The following is a 14,307-nucleotide window of genomic DNA, read 5'->3' on the forward strand; positions in this document are numbered from 1 at the left end:
GCCTCTCACTGGAGTGCAGTTTTAATCAGGAATATTACACTATCTGATGTCAAATTTCACTCCTTTGATTTAAAATAAACCAGAACAGTTTCTTACCAAAATGCTCAGATTAACCTGGAATTTAGTAAGAGAGCTCTTCTCACTCCTCAACTAAGAGCAACCTCTAGGAAGAGCTTAATATTGACACAGAATGTGTGAGTAAGAAGTTGAAAACAGTCAGAGTGCTATAAGAGAAATTTCTTACACAGTCTGGAAAATCCCTCCAGCATTAGAGGTTTTTAAGAAAAGAGCATAATGGTGGTTCTTGCATATTGGAATTGTCAGCAGCACCACTACATTGTTATTACCACTATTACCAGATCCTGGAGGTGTGGGAAGGTTGTGGTGTGCATTTGAAGATTCTCATATGCAACTATGCACCAACACCAACATGCTGTTTGTTAAAACACTCAACATTCTCCCCTGTATTTTCCTGCAATTCAGAACTGGAGCTACAACACAGCACAATTCCTGCAGAGAAAAGTCTTATATTCTAGTAGCAGTCACTGGGATCACTGAGGCTTGTATAGATGTTTCAGAAATTAAAGATAAAAATGCACAATTAGATGCTTTCCAGGAAACCCTCAACAGTACACAATTTTCCAGCTTTTTCCCTTCTCTTCTTAATGCCAGTAAGTCTTACATTGTGCTATTTTAGTTCTTGTGTGCTTATATACTTAACTTTCTTCAGGGTTGAGATGTATAAAATGAATCCTGGAAGAAAACAAGGAAGACTATAGAATGGGGCTCTTATGGCAAACCACCACTGGGGAAACAAAGATGTTTTTCTCTTATGCCACTGTCACTTAGATATTGCCTGCCCTTTCTGATGGGCTAATGGTGTTCTGCTCCTCAGCCTCAGGGTCATCATTAATGCATGTTGTCCTCACACCACCCTCAAAATCACCAAATCCTTTCCTAACCTTCCAGCAAGCAAACTTTCTGCAGGCAAAGCCCACTCCCAGTGGAACTGAGATCTCCTCCAGGATAAGGAGTGCTGTGGATCAGGAAGGCTTTCCCAGGGCTGGGTGCAGTTTTATGGCACAGTGAGGAGCTCCCTCCCATTTGCTTTGGCAAGAAAGATACAGGGAGAGGTCACCTTCACACAGAGGATCCCCTGGCTGCCTCCACCTTCTGACTTGCTCAAGCACAGAGTGGATGAGGGGTTCACAGAGGTTTCTCTCAGCCACTGCTCTGGAAGCTGCAGAGAATTTCATCCTTCCCTCCTTTCTAAGCACTGTTTTCCTCAGAGACAGGTGCAGCTTCAAAGGCATTTCCTCACCTGGGCTAAGCAGATCTTTCCACTCTCAGACAGAAGAAGGCTATTTGAAGACTGTGTGAACCCCCAAAAGATAACTTTTACCTAAATAAAATGCCCAGTTTATTCCAAACACTTCCATTAAATCATTAACACTCTAGGTAACACCTCCATTAAATCATTAAAACTTCAGGTAAGACATCTGATACAGTTTGATTTAAAGGCACAAACAATAGTTTTAAAATGACAGGAATTCGTTTTTCCTGTTGAAAAAATTGATAAAATAGATTCACTTAAAGCTATCTGGCTACCTTTCAGTTTGTAACTAGGATTCATCACACTGTCAGCTAAGAGAAGGGTGCCTGGAGGTGTTGTAATCCTTCAAAGCCCAAGTAGTGACTGCTTTAAAGTGTTAATCTGGCCAAGAAAGGAGGCAGACTTCACCCTCAGTTACCCTTTATTCTCCTCCCCCACTTCTTTAGTTTCTGTGTGATTGTCTCCCAGTTAAGCAAGAGGGAAATATGGTGATGCAATGAAGTATTTGAGGTATTTTGGAGAAGCTGGACACACCATAATGTAATACAGGAAAAGGATGATGAGTAGTCATAAAATGCCTGTTACCCTGCAATGCCTACCCTGCCAGTAACTGTGACAGGTTTTCTGTTGAGTTTGAGCCCAAGAAGTCGAGCAATTTGGAATGATTGTTTTTGCTTTGTTACCAAATGGCAAACATCCAGCTGAATAAGGAGATTTTGTTTCATTTGGAATGAGGTTAGGATGGCTCCCAGAGCTGCCTCCTTGTTTATAGGTGGAATAAAGGGCATCAGAAGCTGATTTACTGAAATTATTTCCATCCATCCCAATGGGGAGTTTGCTGTGCCACCTTCCCTTGCAGCAAGGCAAGAGGAGAAGGCAGACACAGAAGTGCTAATGCAGCTCATGGGAAGAGCTGACATGACAACAGTCACTGGACTGCAGGAGTGCAAACCTGTAAAAGCAGGTACATTCCCAACCCCCAGCCTCTACAGTCAGCAGGGACACAGGCTGGCAGGCACTGTGACACCTGTAAGAGCCCCTGGAGCTGTGCCTGTCCCCTGGCTGCACTGAAAGAGGGGACCAAGGGAATATGTGACAGCTGAGAGCATGCAGGTGTGTACCAGCAGGGCTGAGGGAGCAGCTGCTCGTGAATATCACCGGGGACATCATTTACTTAGAGCACAGCACCACTGCTGCTCCAGCCCACACACTGAGAGCCAGCAGCAAGCTCATCTCCTTCCTTGCTGGAGCCTCTTCCTTCCCTCAGGGCTCTTGGAAACTGGCTGGGAACAGCAGCTGAGGAGATCTCCTCTGCCACAGGCCTGCCCTCCTTTTCCTCACATCCTTTCACCACACTTGCCCTTGGCCTTACAGCTCTGCCTTCATCCTACACACCCATTCACAATCCTCCACCTTTCCCCTCCCTGCCTACACTGATGGTGGCAGATGGCAGATAGCTATTTGTCACACATTTGTCTTCACATTACCCTGCTCACACAAGCTTCTTTTATTGCCATAATCCTCTTCTCTTGCTCAAACCCCTCCCTAGAATTTGTACTTTCCTGAAGAGTCTGAGCATAAACTGAGAGATAGAAAAGCAGTGTTAATTTCCATTTATTTAGTGGGAACAAAGCAAAAATGCACAGTGCATTTGACACCTCCATCTTAAAAGTTTTCTCTTTGCACTTCTGAGAGCTACAGTACATATGGTAATATTTTATTTGGGTTACAACCCTTCCATATCTTTGCTCTGTTGCTCATCTCACATTGTCAGCAACTCAAATAAGGGCCTTTCCTGCAGAGGGAAGACAGCAGACTAAGTGGATAGCATTTATAGAAATTAAAACAAGAGGCCATGAGGTGGCAATGAGCAGGCTGTACCTGTGGGGCACTTTCAGTACCTGTTTTGCAATATGGGTAATCAAGGATCAAGAAAGGGCTCTGCTACTTGGTGCTGATAATTGGAAGTGCTCTGTTAGCCCACAAATCCACTGCTCTGCCAGAACCCAACCGATCCTCCTGTGCAGTGCTTTCATCCCCTGCAGCCTGATAAGCACTAAAGAACAACATTCAGCTCCATATTACTGTTATTTATGCTACAATTCTTTCTGTCACAACGACTTTATCTAGATTTGCAACTGCCACGGAGTGGAGATGAGCTCTGTCTCTCTCTGGATGCCCCTGCCCTGTATCACAAGCACAAACAAGAGCTCAGTGCTCCCTGAGCCACAGCCTCAGCCCAGGCTGATGCCACTGCATCCCCACCTCCCCAGCCAGCCCACAACTCTGTCTGATGATGATGACAACCAATGGAGGCAGAATTCAGAATGCCCAGATCTTGAAGAGGAGACAAGAATGACCTTTTCACTCTGGATGTGCTCTCCACAAGTGCCCTTAATCCAAAACAGAGCTGCTGAAGCCTAAGACTTATTATTCCATTAAAACAAGCATAGGCAGATGGTATTTAGTGCACAGGCACTAAATGCTGCTAATTGCTAATGTAGTAGCATTGCTAATCCTTAATCTTGTTTCTGAGTGGGAAAGACTTGACCCAAGACCCTATTTGTCATCCCTGCTTCTGTGATTAGGGCTTATCAAACCCACAATGCCAAAGCTTGGGATGGTATGAAATGCCTTAATGCTCTACTTGGGTCAGCTAAAGGACTTGGAAATCAGAGGTCAATGCTATCAATGAAAGTAGAGCAAGGGGTGTGCAATGCTGGTCAGAAAAACTTTGCTTTATGTAAATATGGGCCTTAACTACAGAAGCATTCAAGTTTTTAGCCACACAAACTATCTAAAGTAGAATACTGCAAATTCACTTTTCCCTTTGGGTTAATTGCCTAAGCAGTGTTGTAGTACTTTTCCTCTTGCAAAAGTAATAAACATAACACACGATCAAAATCTCAGAAGAGGAGCTGCTGGATTATCCACATGACATAATTCCCCTCATAAATATAATCTTGAATTTACATTGGATATTTTTTACTTTTTCTAATTTAATTGAAAGAATGCTCCAGAAACACATTAGTCATATTTAACATTCATTATTAAGCAGTTATTTATTAAATAAAATTAATTAATAATATTTAATAGGAAATATCTAAATTTCTAGACAACATTTATTCATGGCCAATTTATGCCTATTTACTCTTACATCAGCATTTGCCTTCACTTTGAATGCCTTGATTTTATCTCCCTATTGTCCTGGATCACATCCCATCTCTTCCTTGGCTTTGTTTGGGTGAGGTTTGGTGAGCCAAAGCCTTGCAGAGCCTCAGTTTGTTTTGTTTTGGGGTTTATTTATTTATCTGGTCTCATGCCTGGAACCACCACCTTTCCTTGCTCTCCATATTGTACCGCTATCCTTTGTGCTATATCCCTATCCATATCTGTTTGGGTTTTACCCCTGCTCTTCCAGCTCTAACTTCCCTCTATTGTTTCCTGCCTTCCTTCTGCTTACACTATGGACTCCACCCCTAGGTCTCACTTCATTTCCTACTCATCCAGGTTCCAGATTTCCTTTATGAATTGCATGCAATGGAAGCACAGATGCTTTCCCCAGCACCACACCTGATGTTCACTGGAAGCAGCGGCACGGTGAGGAGAATTCAGCAGGGACACACCACCCCTGCCATATGTCACAGCTACGGGTGGAAGCATTCGTGCCACTGCATCCCAGCCCACCTTTGCAGGGTTGGAGCCACGACAACAGCAGCTCCTTTCGGTGACAGCAGAAGTTCTGGGAGGTGAGGTCTCAAGCTCAGGTTCGGTTCAGCAGCCCAGGGAAAGCCCCTTGACGCCAGGTGGCAACAGCACAGCTCAGCCAGGTGTGGCCCCTGGGCTGGGGAGGGAGAGGTGCCTCTCACACCCCTGTGCAGAAGCTGTGGCCACAAAGCAAACTGAGCATGACTGGCTCCACACTCACCCTCGCAGTGAAGTCCACGGCAGCACCCCGATTCAACAGCAACGTGGCTACATTGATATTCCCATAGTGAGCAGCTATGTGCAGGGGAGTGAACCCACTCTGCAAAATAAACAAAACAAGACACAACCAATAGATACTTAAAAAAAAATATAGCACTGGAACTCCACAATTCATGGCATATCACTGACAAAAGCTAGTAACAGGAGCCTGCTGCAAGTCACCACCCCAATTCTGTACTAGTTTTCACTCACTGATGTTTATTTATAGTATCTCAGAGAATCTAAATAAAATCACATTGCTAGGCAGGAGGGAAAAAAATTAACATAATTATTCTAGAAGAAAAGAAGTTGAATAAAACTTTCAGTTATTCCAGGAAAACAGCAGCAAAACATTTGAGTATTAGAGCAATGATCTGACTTTTATGAGAAATTAGCTTCTAACTAGAAAAATCTAGTTATTGGTATTATGTCAATCTTGCAAGTTAAATCTCTTAAAGATTCTTTGCAGAAGTTCAAATACAAGTCATTTAATGGTATTTGCTAACTGGTTTTTGTAAATTCAAAGTAGATGCAAATGAAAATAACATCAAAGACTATTTTAAATTATTAATATGGGATTTTTTTCCAAGGGTTAGCACCATAAGGACCAGTCTCCCACTGCGGGCAATCACACTGGGTTATGTTCAGACACCATGAGTTACCACCCTAATTAAAAGACATCTTACTGATAAAATTACTTCAGCAACTGATTTTCATGTTTAAGTAGTCTTACTTCCTTTTAAAATAATGCTAAAACATGCAGCAATTCCATCAGTCCTGCAAAGTATGAAACCTTATGGGAACTAGATGCATTTCTAAATTGTTAGCAAGCCATGCTAGCTGCCACCGCCTTGCTTTGGGAGTTTTGCAGCTGTAAAACCACTCTCAGATCATTCTATTTGCTGACACCATCAAGGTAAGTGTCATGCAGAAGCCTAGAATCAGACCTGGATGCACAACATGACAGGGTTGTCTGCAGCTCTGAGAACATCTGATAAACGTATGCTCCACGAGAATCCCTGAAAACTCCATCTCTCGTAATACAGCCCTTTTATGATGGCAGTTAAGTTCCCAAGAATGCTTCACTCTTACTTTTAAACTCTAGTTCCAGCTGCAGAGAGCCCTGGTCTCTAAACTACAGTCTTCTCTAGCACATGCTACTTCATTTCATCTAAAGCAGGTGTCTATCCTAAAATATGCAATGCAGACAGGAGGGAGAAATGATGCAGCAGCACTAAGTCATGGAGGAGTGATGATGCATAGATATATTTATATATACCTCTGTTGTTCTATTCACCATCATCTAGGTTAACACATTGGGAAGCAAAGAGGGGGAAAAAATGCACGGTTAGTCCACCACCGGTGACATGGGTGCGGAAAGCTTCATGATGGCTGTGGGGCACGGCAGCTCGGGGGGCAGCACGCCCGGCACACACGGGAAGCTCCACAGGGTGGAAGCAGAACCAGCGAGTACTTTGAGTGCTAATTGTACTTTGAGTGCTAATTATTACACGTTTACCCAAGTTCTCCAAGCAGCAATTGCACAGACAGCTGATCGAACGGCAACTGTGCAGTACCTACGGCGCACCACTGCTTTCAGGAGTGGCTTTCATTCCCGAGATAATAATTCAAATAATATTTTGTTTATTATTTTCCATTTGCAAGGTTTCTATGAGAGAAATTAACCGTGATTTAAGCAGAAGGGGAACGGGGGAGAAAGAGGCAAAGGAGGCAAATCAACGTTATCCTTTATCGGGTGTTAGAGGAGAAAGTTCTGTGTAACTGCAGCCAAACAGATCACACCGAGGGAGATCTCCCCTGGCTGTGGCCAGCACCTGAGAGCACCACAGCTCCTTGCTTCTCCCAACTGACCTTTGACTCCACGTCAGCGTTGTGGTCGTTCTGCAGGAGCAGAGCCGCCGCCTTGGTGTCGTCCTTGCGCGCCGCGATGTGCAGGGCGGGCAGGCGGACCTTCCCCTTGGTGTCATTCTCCAGCAGCAGGGAAACCACCTGGTCATGGCCTTGCTGCAAAGCTACTGCCAGAGGTGTGAAACCATCCTGCAACACACAACGGGCACCGTCAAGGTGAGCTCCAAACCCTCCATGGGGCGGGAAGGGGGAGCCGAGAGATCTCAGCCCTACGAACAGAGATGGCCCAAATTCAACCCAGAGTAACACGGTGTAAAAGTACCCTGCCATGACCCTGAAACTGGAGTAAAGTGCTGGTGAACAAGGTTCCAAATACCCAAAACCCCTTTCTGGCACACCAGACACAACATAAAATTGTAAGACACAAATGACTGAGACTCGATGAAAAAAAGCGTGAAATTACTCACAAATTCACAGTTAATTATACAGATACATATTTATGTGCTTAACTATATAAAAAGGTATTAAAAGCTGGAATATTAAAATTGCAATTTCTAATGATGTCTCAATAGTAAATTATAATCAATTCCTGACAGATTATAATCGACATTTTTATGATTATTTAAGAAACAGCCAAACAACTAAACACACAAAACCAAACAAAACAAGCTCTATCCTCTAACATAATTTATATATACATTTAAAATATAATAATTGATCAAAAATACCACATTCTCCTAATGTACCGATGTTCTACTACATTTTACCTTTATGAAAATTTTTATGATTTGATAGACAATCCTGTTACAAAAAAAAAGTTATTTCCTTTCAGATTTGCTAATAACCAAAATAGTGTAGAATAAAAAACCTGAAAAACAGAAGGTTTTTGTTTAACAGATTTTAGAGCAGATTCCTCAAACACATAAAAAGCACAGTCTGGGATTTATAGCTTTATATCTTAATTTTAATTTTATGTTATGGATTCTTATAAAACTAAAGAATGAAGGAGTTGTCATTTACATTCTGCTCTGTCCCAAATATCTGTCATTGCAACCCAGGAGCACATCCAGCTTTGCCCAAGATAATACCCATAAATCACTCAAAAAATCACAAAGGCAAACTGCTTTGGATATTTACTTATTCAGTTTGTCTCCTGATGAATATATCCAAAACCTGTATTACCAAACCTCATTGCATCTTAGCGAGCAAACACATAACCACGTAACTGTGAAATAAAAGTGTAGCAGTAACAGAGAAAGAGGTAGATCCTCACCCCATGTCAACAGTGCATAGTTGAAGTGTTAGCTTTTAACTTTTGGAATGAAAAGTAAGGTTTTCAAAATGGAATTTTTCCCTCTAGCTTCAAAACCAAGAACACCTCAATCAAGGATGAGAAACAGGAGGGGTCTTGAAAAAGAGAGCTTTTTCAAAATTTTTGAGGGGAAGAAAATCCAAAAAATCCACTTATATTCCTGGGACCTAAAAAGCAATTTCCACCACACCCTCCCTGCCCTCCGAGGAGTTTCATGCTCGTTTAACCAGGTTTCCGTGCTGCCTGCAGCTCCCCATCCTCCAGCAGCAGGGGCAGGCATGGGCCACAGTGCTGGGGTCAAGCAGCCACAGGGCCACGGGGTGTGAAAGATGCTCTGCAGCCCTGAGGGCCAAAAACCCTCCCTGAGCATCCCCAGAGAGGGCTCTGGCAATATTGCTCTGCTGTACAGGCAGAAATGGGGGCTCTTGCCTGCAGAAACCCTGGAGGCCTTGGCTCCCTGCTCTATTTACATATCCCAGAATTCAGCCACTGCACAGAAAAGTGGTGTAGACACCCACAACATCTTTTCTTCTAAGGAAATAGAACCAATTATTTCCTTTAATTACATTAAACCGCCATGATTAAATACTTACTTTTAAAGAGTATTTAGCTAAGTGACAATCCTTTAGTTACAAAAGTTTTTGCACTTAAAATGATAGAGAGAAATCAGATTTTTAAGAAAACTTGGACTAAGAGAAAATAAGAAAGAACCCATAAGAGCAACTATCTCAAACAAGGAGGCAATAAAGGTGTCACTGTTTTGTATTCTGCTATCTTCAAATAAATTCTCCATGGATAAAATTAGATTGCACCTTATCATCATGCTGAGATGGAAAAAAGTTCAACCTAAACTGACATACAGTGTTCAAAGGAAAAACAACACCAAACAAAAAATAGTCAAAAACCCTTTCAAAATTTTTTCTAATTTTTCAAAATCTCTTTTCAGAAAATCATATCGTGGTAAGTGACAATTTTTGACTAATTTTTCAGATGTAACATATTTTATTTTGGTATTTCTTGACTCTCATATCCTTGAGCATTTCCAGGAAGTGGTTCTGATGCACACTTCAAGTTATAACTAACTTTAGTGATTTTGGAAACACTGTTTTGATCCATTAGCAATTCATTTTTCACAGTGGAATAAGGAATAAGATTTCCTTTCTATACCATTATACAGTGATACTATCAGGTATAAGTGGCAAGGAACTAATTGTGCATTTCATATTTTTCAAAAACTAGGCCTTTTCTAAATAAGCATTGTTTCCTTCATGGAAGCAGTACTGGTAGAGCAATTAGAATTCAACAAATATTAAAGAAAGCACATACTGAAATACCTTTCTATGGTTTGGTAGCAAAATTTTGGTAATAAGACAACTGAAAATTCACCAGATTCAACACCTTTCTCAATGCCATATATTTACAACTATTAATATATTTGCTATTTATTTTCCACTCAAATTGCCTTATTTGAGTTAGAATTATTTTGTATTTGAGTTAGAATTTCTTTTTAAAGAAAGAAATACAAATTGGTCTTCTAGAAAGATCACAGAACACCTTCAAAGATGGATCCTGCATCTTTCTGTCAGCTTGAAGTTCTCCCTGCAGCACCAGTGGGGTAACTGGGTGCCACAGAGAGGGCACCAACATGGTAATGAGGCACTTCAGGAAATGCCCAAGCCCCAGATAACCCTGGGTTTTCTCTGATATTCCAGGGCTGGTCCAAAGCACAGGTGAACAGTTGTTCTTGTCTTATGGCTGCCACCCTTCTCATTGTTCCCTATTTTTAATAAAAGCACAGAGAACTTTTATATTATAGACACAGCTTCCCTGTGTGAGCATTTAACCTGAAAGATTAGCAGTTATGACTAAGAACACATCTATATTTAGAATTGTCTCTAGTGAAAGTAATTTTTTTTTATTTTAGAAATGCCAAGAGACAGTTTAAATTGCTGAAAAGCCCATAACTCTATTCATTAGCACACTTCACAGAGACAGCTTTTTATTCGTCTTTAATTTGGTATTTAAAAGACTAGTTTGATATAAGCTGGCAGAAATCACTGCTGAAACACATTTTGCTTTGTTCATAAAGTGTCAAATTCAAACTTTTACCTCTGTGGCAAGGCTTTGACTGGCACCATTGTCAAGAAGAAACTTAACAACCTCCAGGTGGTTTTCTTGGGCTGCCATGTACAATGGAGTGAAGCCATTCTGAAATACAAGAACATGAGTGTAAACATCTCACAAACATTTTATACATGAAACAGATCTGCAAAATGAGGGAAGATTAGGTGAAAAGTGAAAAAACTCTTTGCTCACAGATGATTTAATGGCATGATCTACACTGGCTTAAGTGAAGATGGGAGAAGGGCAATATTATTTAAAAGGACACAGAAGAATTTTTCAGCTGACCAGCTACAATTCCAACAGCTAAGTGAGAACAATTCCTTTCACATCTGTTGAGAAGTTAAGCTAAAAATCAATCTGGACAGATGATTTGGTGGCAATGAGTTATGATTCCTGATAAATACAGCTACAGCACTGGAAATTCAAAACAGGACAGGGAAATACAATACAAGTCTGTGGCAAAAGGAAGAGCAGTGACTCCTCAGAGTAATTGTCATTTTTTTTCTCTTCTTTCCATTAGCTTTGACTTTCCTTTCACTTGTGTCAGCTACTTCTGCTTTCCATCTCCTCAAAGAGCTGCCTTCTGAGCACACTCTGCTTCTGGGCACTGAGCTACTTCATATTTCAGGCACCAGGAGCTGTGAGGATCGTTGGTGCTCAGCAGTTTGAGACAGAGGTCTATCAGTGTTTCTGAACACATTAGAGCATCTCTCAAATTATGCTTCAGTGACTGATTTCAATCAATGCAATACAAGTATCGGAGGCTGCAGAGCTTAACTCATTCTTTGGTGAATGCCTTTGTCTTACAGTCAATGTTTCTGTCTTTGCCTTAACCATAAGCAGCCTGTGAGAAACTGAATTTTTTGGGATTAATAAGAAGGCAATGCATTTTTTACCTTTTGTTCTAAGAAATTCTGAAATCTCTCCTACAATTACACAGGTCACTGACTTAGATTTTGCAGAAAACCAATGGGGCTGAAAATAGATGAGCTGAGAGGAGTTTGCCCGTATGTTTACAACAAAGGAAAAACATCCACATTCTGGGCCCTGGGCCCTGCAGAGGCAGATCCACGGCAGTGAAATTGGGCTGAGCTGCAGGGGAGCAGCTGAGGGACACCTGATTGTCCCAGGGGCAGGGCACACCTCCAGCACCCAGCACAGGGGACCTGAGGCCAAGCACATGGCAGCAGGGACATACAGGAGGTCACAACAAAGGACATCTGGGGACAAAATGGATGCTGGATCCAAGAGGAACTTCACCAGCATCAAGGCGCCCAGCAGCTGTGAAGCCACATGTTTACAAGGCCTGCACAGGTGGCAGGGCCTGCTGCTGCTCCAGGATTTGATATTTTGGTCTCTGTGCAGGCAGGCACTGCTACAAGCACAGAGCAGGCACTGAAGGGCTCACAGAGCCCAAGCACAAAGTTAGAGATGTGTTTAATGCACTCTCCAGAACAGAGGTTCAACAGTTCAGTCACCATACAGTCAAAATTCTACTTAATTAAAAACCAGAGAAGCCAGGAAGCACTTGCTAAGGTACCTCCTATGTCACACTACAAGTTATTGCAGTGAACAGCAGTCTGGTATTGAGTCTGGTATTCTATGATTTCATGGCATATTCCATATCTATTTACTAACTCAGCTGGAAACAAAGATTAATTTTTTAGTTTCAAACATTTGCAATTAGGAAGCAGGAAACTCTACCTAAAAGCTTCGTGAAATAATTAATAGGCAAAAATTCTCAAAACCAAGTATTATTAGCATTTGGAGGCAGAGCTGAACCTTTTCTCCTATGTTAAGTTTTTGCAGGGTTTTCAATATCTTTCCACCCCACACTTTATACTTGTTTCTCTCTTTAAAAAGGGGCTGGAATTGCCAGACAGCCACAAGTCTGAAAAAAAACATTTTGTCTTGAATAGTAATAAATAACCCTTAGAAGAGGTATAAAATTCAGCCATAGCACAAATTTCTGGCTTATTTTTGGCTTTTTAACAGCTAGGATGATTTGGCTAGAGAAGGCCTAACACTGGAACTGTCAGCATGGGAGAGCTGTCACCTTCAGGGAAAGAAGAGACAAAGCTCAAGTGGAGCTCAGCACCACAAACCAAGCTGGTCCAGGGCAGTTTGGTGACAGAGAGCACTAGGGACCTCCTCAAAAGCTGAATCCCAGCTGGTATTGGTGTGGAATGGCCAATAGAGGTGTTACATGGGTGCTCCAAGTAAAGACTCCATAGTGGGGTGGGGGAGAAATAAACCTTTAATTCTGGCATGTTAGCAAAGTTAGAGTAACATGTGGCAAAACCTTAGGGTGTATGGACAATGCAGTTATATAAGATGTTTACAATCTCAGATTATTTTTAGTTTCAGGGATGAATACACAAGTTCTCAAACACAAGCTGAAAAGATCCTGTCAATCCCATCTTAAGTTCTTTAACAGGAAAACCATGGCAAATATTTCTGCTTTGTTTTACTTCTTAACAGGCATGGGAGATTTTACCTAAAAATAATTTGTTGTTGTTGTTTTCTTTAAATTTAAGTGATATGGTTCCTGGAATCAAATAGTGCTGTATTGAGCTAGTATAAAAGAGTAAGAAAGAAGAACTGAGTCATTTATTTCTTTTCCTCAGGTGAAAAAAAACCATGAAATATAGACCACAAATAACTAACATTTCAAAATAGATCCTGTTAAGCATTTTGTTCCTATTATTTGAAAGACCAATAAAACACCCCAACCTTCTTCTTTAATTTTTAACAAACATTTATTTTCATGCCCACATTTTTATAATACAGCAAAATGGTAATCCTGGGCCAGATGAGAAGGCTGTCTCTTCTCTGACACTGCCTGCCAGCCCCTGAGCAGGGAGAGCAGGAGTGGGGTGGCATGCAGGACGCTGCTGGCACAGCCACATGGCTTTCAACAATCTGTAGTTTATGCATTTTTCAAGCCAGTGTTTTTCTGTTTTGTTCTACTGCTTTGCTTGTAGCACCCAGTGCTGTTTTGTCTCATTTCAAATTCTCTATAACTGACCTAAACATTTATTCAAAGGACTTGAACCAGACTTACAAACTCTGCATGTGCCTGCAGTACCTCCCTCTACAAGGAAAAGGGATGGGCTCAACTGAGCCTGAGACAGTGAATGATGTGAAACAGGATCCCTCTGAACACATTCCCTCCCACTCTCCTGTTCTGGCCTTGTCTCCTCCAGCTCTAACAAGGAGCAGCTCATAGGGCACATCTGAGGTTGAACTCACTATCAACTCTATTTTCAAGAGCCAACATTACCACAGTAAGATCTACCAAATATATTTGCTAAAATCAGAGTTTCTAAGAGAAGAACAACCCTAGTGTCAGCAGTAGCAAACATGTGGCTTACCTGAGACTGTGCATTGACATTGGCTCGATTTGTAACCAGCACTTTGACAACTTCTGCTTGTCCGGCGAGGGATGCTATGTGCAGTGCTGTGTTTCCTTTCTGGAATTAGAGACAGGGACACTTGAAAAGAGTACAAAACCTGAGCCTGAATACATAACAATACCATCAAGAACATCTTCCACTTTAGAATACAGTATTTCTTGCTGAATACTTCCAAAGGTTGTGCTATTCTAGAAGACATGGCATGGACAGAAACCACAACAGGAATCTACAGCTTGTTCAGTAAATCTCCACCCCAGCAATCTGTGACATTTACTATTATCTACTAT

The 14,307-nt window shown here is 41.6% G+C and overlaps 1 protein-coding gene across 12 annotated transcripts in view; it reads right to left on the bottom strand.

Annotated features, from left to right (window-relative positions):
• ANK3 (ankyrin 3) overlaps positions 1–14,307 on the bottom strand; it is a 282,760-nt gene that overhangs the window by 121,857 nt on the left and 146,596 nt on the right. For all 12 annotated transcript variants that reach the window (XM_054276898.1, XM_054276896.1, XM_054276897.1 and 9 more), the window contains exons 4-7: positions 13,979–14,077; positions 10,590–10,688; positions 7,172–7,357; positions 5,262–5,360 (exon numbers count right to left, since the gene is read on the bottom strand). In XM_054276898.1, the coding sequence (XP_054132873.1) occupies positions 5,262–5,360; positions 7,172–7,357; positions 10,590–10,688; positions 13,979–14,077 (483 nt within the window). The remainder of the gene's footprint in view (positions 1–5,261; positions 5,361–7,171; positions 7,358–10,589; positions 10,689–13,978; positions 14,078–14,307) is intronic.

Source organism: Melozone crissalis, unplaced genomic scaffold (genome assembly GCF_028551555.1).
Source record: "Melozone crissalis strain CALT ecotype California unplaced genomic scaffold, PUWL_Pcris_2 ptg000019l_1, whole genome shotgun sequence".
NCBI classification, from domain to species: domain Eukaryota; kingdom Metazoa; phylum Chordata; class Aves; order Passeriformes; family Passerellidae; genus Melozone; species Melozone crissalis.